Genomic DNA, 7508 nt, shown 5'->3' on the forward strand with positions numbered 1-7508 from the left:
TCCCTACCTTCGGAGCGGTCCTTCAGTCTGGACATGGGTCCACTTCTCTATAATTATAATACACACAAGAGTTATTCATTTAAATAGCTTCCGAATCCGAGTTGTGTATATTGACAGGAGAGATACATTCCTCACGTTTCCGAAACAGTGTTGTTGGATGTGCTTGTTTTCTTTACCTTGCTGTAACGTGTCCCCCGTCTTTCTTTTTAAAATTTAACCGCATTTCATTTTTCGGCATGTGAAATAAACTATTCGCTGACGGACAGGTAGGTTTTTAACTAAGGATACAGTCCGTACTCCTCTTAAATCTATATTTAATTCAAAGTAATAGTGATGATAAAACAGATTATGTCTCAATCACTCTTGTCAAACATTTTACTTTAATTGAACAAAGGCTAGCGTCAAACCTTTTCAGGCTCAGCCAATCAGAGGCCGAGGAGGGCGGGTCATACTTTAGCAATCCTCGGGGTAAAATATCGCTTTAAGTAAAACCAAAGAGAACTTCGTTAACTGTCGCGAGAACGTGCAAAGCTCACTTTAAAGTTACTGTATAGTGGACAATTTGATGATGCCCCTCTTTGCTGTGCATTCATTTCTTGCTCAGTAATTGAAGGCCTGTCATCATAATTATACGCTGATTAAGGTTGAGTGATGGAAGCAAATTAGATTCAGGATAAGGATTACTGCCAAGTAGGTATTCATTTATAAGGAATTCCCTTTGGTGCACGCAATTTACAATTTATATAGGCTATGAAGAGGTTATAGCCTCCAATTACAGGTCAATTGCTGAAAAAGTAAAGAACATTAATATATAATTCAAAATTGGAAAGTGTATGAAGACACAATAAATGATACAATTATACATTTTGTCCAATATGACTTTCTAGTGAAGCATATGCAAACATCTAACACTTTAAATCATAAGCTTTTTATTTAAGTATATGGTATGCCATGACATTGTTAGATGAATTAAGTGCTGCCATTTTATAAATGAAAATGCAGTGGCTTCCGCCAAGTGCAAAAGCAATCAGTTTAAAAGCTGTGAGATCACACACCATGGTTTTCCTAGATGTGACATCAAGCTTAAATCAGTTGTCCTTTAAGAACGTCATGTCAATGCAGACAAAAAGAAAGGCTTTCCTAACTTTCTGCTTCAGCTCTTTCTTCTGTAGTATAGGTTGGTTCTTGTCACCTGCCTTATTTAGTTTTCCATTAACATTTTCATATTGTTTCTTTTTCTTTCATAGGATACACCTCCTACACCTGCTATTCATGAGGAACCTTTCAATGAAGCTTCAGTAAGTCGTCTCCACCAGTTTGTTTTTCTCTCCTTTTTAACCACTCCTTTGGAAAAAAAAACATCCCTTAATTATTTCACACATCTTTAATTCATTTGTGTTGATATAAAAAAAGGTTTTGGTTATGGTTTCCTTCAAGGCACAGGCTGTGTATTCATATCCAAACCAATGGTTTTAACATTTTAAACAATAACTGAATTTTATTTATACTGGGTTCCCATCCCATGGAAATGTTGTGTATATACTGTACAATTTAGGTAATGAATGGAAAACAATCAGTAGAAAAACACAAAAATGCTTTTGTTTTCTTTAGATCTTATATAATAACTTGTATATTCCAAGAACGTGAGCTACAGTGGTTCACAGCATCTGATTATATAAGTAAATATATTTTGTGTTTATGTTGTCTCATGTGCTGCACTGTTCTCTGCAGAGGGAACCGTGGGAAAGACGTCTAGGCTCCGTCTCCGAGGATGACCAGGACCCCGACATTCTGTACCTGAAGGAGACCCATCTGGGCATTGAGCGCAAGTGTTCCAGCATCACGGTCAGCTCTACGTCTAGCTTGGAGGCCGAGGTAGATTTCACCGTCCTCACAGACCTACACACTGGCATGGAGGAGTTCTCCAGGGGAATGACGGAGCTGGGGGATAGGGATGTGTCACCTGACATGGGTCTGTGCTTTGGCATGGACATGCTCCAGCAGCAGGCCCCCTTTGAACCACCTCCACCGCTGGTGTCAGCCCCTCCAACCAAACATATCCAGGCAGAAGAAGTGCGACCAGAGGTCAAACGGCCCGATATGCAGGTACAGCAAAGTTCTCATATGAGATGTGTTTGTAGCTTCTCCTTCTTTAGTTGGATTTTTCATGCAGGTAAGGTCAAACTATTCTATTTTTAGGCACCTAAAAATATGTGTCCTCTTTTATACAAACAGCGGGGAAGGTGGGCATGGGTGGGAACTTAAAAGAGACAAAAAAAATGTCAAGAAATCGACTGCGCGTTTTATTTCTAATGCCATGTGGTTAATGACATGCACTTGATATTTGATACTTGTTTTGCCAAAACAACAGCAAGTAGGATTTTATTTTCTTCTCCGACTCTAACCCAACCAATTCCCATCTTCATGCCACCCCATTTTCCAAACAAGTGTGATGTCGATGAGTTCATTCAAGTTTTGTTTACAAGCCTGTGCAGTGGTGGGGCGATGTGACTGTCGATACAACAAAACAAATAGAACAGTGACAACATTTGTACCATGAAAACCACCAAAGAAAATGTGTGAAATATGCATTTCCCACACATTTCACTTGTGTTTTGTGTCTTTTCTTATTCATTTTGGGGGATTTTATTTAATTTTATATGATTTGAATTGTCAAAACGCTGTGCAATCATCACAAAATGCTCTTTAAATATTTATTCTGATTCGGAAATATGATTCTGATATTCTGACAGGAAACCAGAGCAGACAAAGTGTCTGTTATGCAATGTGTTTGAAGTGGAATTTTTTTATGAAGCAGCACTTAAGGGTAAAGAAGAAATATCCTTCATCCCTTCTGCTGTGGTTTTCTTTGTTTTTTTAATCTATTTTAAAGTACATCAGCTCAAAACAAATCTCCCATCTGAGTTACTTTAACACTCACTTGTATTTGTCTTTGCTTTGCCTTTCTTTTGATTTACTTTATGCTTAAGAAGCTTCAGTAATAACCTTATAATTTGCAACCAAAAAAACGTATTTAAGGCTTTTTGAAGAAAAAGACAACAGAATTTCAAGCTCATCTGCTATTATGTGAACAAAATGGTGTTTCTTTTTCCTCTTTAAGCCTGTAGTACCCAAAAAACCAAAGAGGTCAGTGCCGGTGTCATCGTCAGTGGACAGAGAGTCGCACAGAGTCTCTGCTGTCACACCGCTGAGCAGGGAGGCCAGTGATGTCATGCCAACCCCCACAGTGAGGAAGACAGACGTCAGGACGGAGACTCAGCCCAATGGCTCAGAGGTCACCACCACCATCGTGGAGTTTACAGATCAGGTTAGTTCCATTTTTCACTGTAGATTAGATAAAAAAATATTTGAGGTGACTAGATCTAAAGTATTACTTCCCACAAGTCACATGAAAACAACATATATTTGTCTGTTTCAGGATCACGGTATCACCGGCCTGAGTGACATTTCCTACTCCACCAGACAGAGTGTATCCCCTGTGAGTACGAACAGAAGGACCTTTCCCATTTTAACTTGACCTAAAGCAAGCACACTGCTCTCCTGGGTTCAAGCCTACTTACTGTCAAATGTCCAAAATGTGTCTCAATGCATGTCCTTACATATCAAAACTCATCTTTAATTTCTCAGGTGCATATGGGAAGTCTTGGAAGAGAGGCATCAGGGTCGCCCATCCTCGTAACGGAAAATGTTACCTCAGCAACCACTCACGTCTCCAAGGTAGAGACAGACCTTACAAAGTGCTCAATTTAATGTATGATTACGAAAAAGTGGGTTTTGCATCATGAAGAGCAGTTCATCTCTTCGGTCTGAATACAGTTATATGTGGGATCTAATTCTGAACGCTATTAAAAGGAAAGCCCTTGTGTGTTGCAGACAGTGAAAGGAGGATATTCAGAGACCAGGATCGAGAAGAGGATCATAATCACAGGAGACGATGATGTAGACCAGGAACAGGTGAGCTGAAATGAACTATGGAGAAAAAAGTCAATTCAAAAGAACCATGTCATTTGCTGTTGGATGTTGTATGTTTGGGAAATGTATAGTTGTTGGATCTTTGCAGCTAAAAAATGCTCGACTGTACTTGATATCCTTTAAGTGAAAAATCCATGTCAAACATTCATGGATTAAGCCTTAACGATAATGCATATCGCTTTTGCAAACATTAGTGTACCTTAGATTACAGTAGATTGATTTTAGCCCACTTTCAGACAATGAATGGGTGTATTAAGTGAATAAATGAAATATGCCAAGTAAATCAATAATATAATTGATAATCTGGGTATATTTACAAACTATAAAACATTTAATTGATAGACTATAGCTTGAGTAGTTTGTCAAAACCAAGATATTGACATTACACCAATGTATATGGATTTCAAATTGATTGAGCAAGAAAACGGATGTCAACACAAAACTTTAGACAATTTATTAATTAGTTTCCGTGATAAATGTTACTTTTCACTTTTTCTTGCAGGCTCTGGCTATTGCAATACAGGAAGCCAAGCAGCAGCATCCAGACATGCAGGTAACTAAGGCAGTTGTTGTCAGGGAAACAGAATCGTCCTCTGAGGATCGTTACGCCACATCATAGGTACGGACGCCATCTTGATTTTAACTGATAGTATCTCGAGAGGATTTGGCCTTCACGTCCAACCTTTGAGATAAATAGATTTAAGGTTGACACTGTCTTCTCTCTCTCTCTCGCTCTCTCTCTCGCTCTCTACCCGCAGTCCTGATTTTGTGATACGAGAGCGCCCCCCTGTGGACTGGAAGTGTCAGTGAAATGCCTGAAATTTTCCCCCATCTCCATTCGGATAGACTTCTGCCAATGGCTCAAATGGGAGCCTCTTGCACACACACCACACACTTGCCACTGAAAATCCAAACATCTGGAACAATTTAAAGAGATCCCAATTTGACTAAATGCCTGCAAAGCTCTCAGGGCCGCTATATTAGAACCACTTACTTAAGTATTCCCTTGACGGTCAAAGGGAATCATTCATACACTGTGGAATAATCCAGGGCCATGTGCCATGTTGGTACCCACACAATACAAAATAAACTAGGAGTGTCTTTTTCATGTCTGTGCTGCTGTACTGAATAACAAGAAATCATCAGATTACTGCTGTGTGCTGTAAAAAAAAAAGAAAAAAAAGAAAACTGCTGTAAAAAACTACTGTCTGTGTTTACACATAAAATAATCCATCACATTTATCTCTAGTACTGATAGAGCATCCAGTGAAGCAGGGTTCAGTTCCACTCCCTCTGTTACACTGACTGATGAGGATGCACTGAGCAGATCGGATCATGGAGAGCAAACTAGATCCTCTGTTGATTATTCCAGCCTGAGCTAGTCTGATACGGTCCTCTGTTGGCTCACCTGAGAATTTAGTTCTGTAAAATGTATTTGGCCATGAAGTACGAGTCGCTTCATCAGGATGGACTTTGGTTGGAGCTGTTGATACACACAGTGAAGTCATATTTATTTACACAGTGGAGATGTAATGTAGCTTCTGAACATGCTGATGTTTCAGAACAAGCCCAGTTCCTCTCCTTTTAGCCTTTAGATATGCTTTCAGAAGACAGTATATAATACCACTTTGGCCATTTTGTGTAGTCAGTACGTAGAGTAGGCTCACACCCTTGTTCAGGTAACAGAATGGGCTACTGTATAAGTACAATTAGTATTTGAGATCATATTTGCATGATATGTTCTTGCATTATTGGATTGTAATTGAGTATTATAGATATGAACTAATACAAGTAATGGTGTCCAAAATAATGAGGGCAAGAAATCTGAAGCTAAATCTAAGCTTACAAAAGAGAGAAAAAGGAGGAAATTAAGCCTTGAGACAGGAAATGAAGAATATTCAACAGAAGTAGTGGGAAATTTCACAATACATTCAGTTTAGATATTTGTTAATCCCAAAATGTAATGACAACTAAGGGCAACAGTGTCCTTTCTCCTCATTTAAGCCACTAGTGCTGTTACACATATCTTTATTTTACATTTCAATTTGCTTTTAATTTAATCCCCATGGTAAAGAAACATGAAATAGAGTTATTTATTGTACAATACATTTTCTTTGTCTTTGCAAAATGGTGGTATACATCAGAGTCCTTCCGATACTCTTTTGAGAAAAGTACAGTGTTATAAATACCATATACAGTAGGAGCAGAATCTGTGGACTAGTTTTGTGTGATTTGGTACATGGATGTTAGAGGAACGTAGTATGCCAAGTAAGGTAGCAGTGAAATTGTACAAACTCTGATTTTATATTGAAATATTTGTATGAACAAGCTACTTTTAATTAAAAGAGGTCCAGAAAGTCAAATGCATTAACTTGACACGGCAAGGTTTCCCTTTAATAATGATGTATTTAACATTACCTGCAACGTCTCAAAAGTAACATTTTATATATAAATCAATACATGCAGCAGCAAAACCACTCAATTGAGAAAAACCATGTTAAAACCCCCGTCATGTCAGGTTTATTAGGGTATTACTGAGATATGAGTTTGGCTTCCAGACGCAAAACTTTTCTGTCAACGTTCAAGTGTAGTGTAATTCCCGTTGTTATTCATATTTTGGTTAAAAAATCCTTTAAAGTGATGATTAATCACGGATGTCAACCTAGAAGTTAAAAAATAATGCAGCCATGCATACCTTGTACTGTATATTTGATGACGTTTGATTGATTGTGAAGATGTAAAGTAGTGAATGGCAATGGACTTGATGTACACTAGGGGGCACCAATTATCCAAAAAAGAAGAGAGCTTTGCAACAACATGGAGCATTCCCAGCTGAAATCCTTCTCACTATTCCTTAATAAGGTGCAAATATATCCAAATCATGCCTGGATCAAGTGATAACATAACACCGTCCTTCCTCAGTCCAGAAAAGGCCGGCCCTTGGATGTCTGACAATAATGACCAGACGGTGATAAATCAGAGACATTTGGCTGTGGATGAGACACCTGGTGCTGACGTCTGATTGGACGACCTCTGGCTGATCCTTAAACGTCTCTCTGTACAGAGCCCCCCTCAACCCCTCCTCCTCAGCAGCTTCCTCCCCTCTGCTCTGCTCCTTTTGCCTGTTGCCGTGTCTTCGCTGTACATTGTAATTGCATTCCTTCGAAAATAAATAAAGAACAGAAAAAAAGAGAACGAGATTAGAAGGGAATCCCTCTGTTTGATTTCTTCCACATATCTGTGCATTAATCCAGCTGCAGTGCATTTGTTCTCTAGGCCAAATAATAAAAGTGCATCTACGGTATTTTGTTAATGATGAAAAAATAATGCAGTATTGAATACGATTTTAAGTTTCTCACATACAGTGGGGCAAAAAAGTATTTAGTCAGCCACCAATTGTGCAAGTTCTCCCATTTAAAAAGATGAGAAAGGAGTGTAATTTTTGTCATAGGTACACTTCAACTATGAGAGACAGAATGAGAAAAAAAAATCCAGGAAATCACATTGTAGGATTT

The 7508-nt window shown here is 38.6% G+C and overlaps 1 protein-coding gene and 1 long non-coding RNA gene across 4 annotated transcripts in view; one reads left to right on the plus strand and one right to left on the minus strand.

Annotated features, from left to right (window-relative positions):
* Positions 1-411, minus strand: part of LOC134867176 (uncharacterized) — a 48225-nt gene extending 47814 nt beyond the window's left edge. For both annotated transcript variants that reach the window (XR_010166126.1, XR_010166125.1), the window contains exons 1-2: positions 177-411; positions 8-47 (exon numbers count right to left, since the gene is read on the minus strand). This is a non-coding gene — a long non-coding RNA (uncharacterized LOC134867176). The remainder of the gene's footprint in view (positions 1-7; positions 48-176) is intronic.
* si:dkey-178k16.1 (band 4.1-like protein 1) overlaps positions 1-7178 on the plus strand; it is a 36891-nt gene extending 29713 nt beyond the window's left edge. For both annotated transcript variants that reach the window (XM_063887503.1, XM_063887512.1), the window contains 8 exons: positions 1248-1298; positions 1732-2106; positions 3122-3328; positions 3440-3499; positions 3649-3738; positions 3895-3975; positions 4496-4612; positions 4752-7178. In XM_063887503.1, the coding sequence (XP_063743573.1) occupies positions 1248-1298; positions 1732-2106; positions 3122-3328; positions 3440-3499; positions 3649-3738; positions 3895-3975; positions 4496-4612 (981 nt within the window). In that variant the 3' untranslated portion in view covers positions 4752-7178. The remainder of the gene's footprint in view (positions 1-1247; positions 1299-1731; positions 2107-3121; positions 3329-3439; positions 3500-3648; positions 3739-3894; positions 3976-4495; positions 4613-4751) is intronic.
* The last annotated feature ends 330 nt before the right edge of the window (positions 7179-7508 follow it).

This window comes from Eleginops maclovinus, chromosome 1 (genome assembly GCF_036324505.1).
Source record: "Eleginops maclovinus isolate JMC-PN-2008 ecotype Puerto Natales chromosome 1, JC_Emac_rtc_rv5, whole genome shotgun sequence".
Taxonomy (NCBI): Eukaryota; Metazoa; Chordata; class Actinopteri; order Perciformes; family Eleginopidae; genus Eleginops; species Eleginops maclovinus.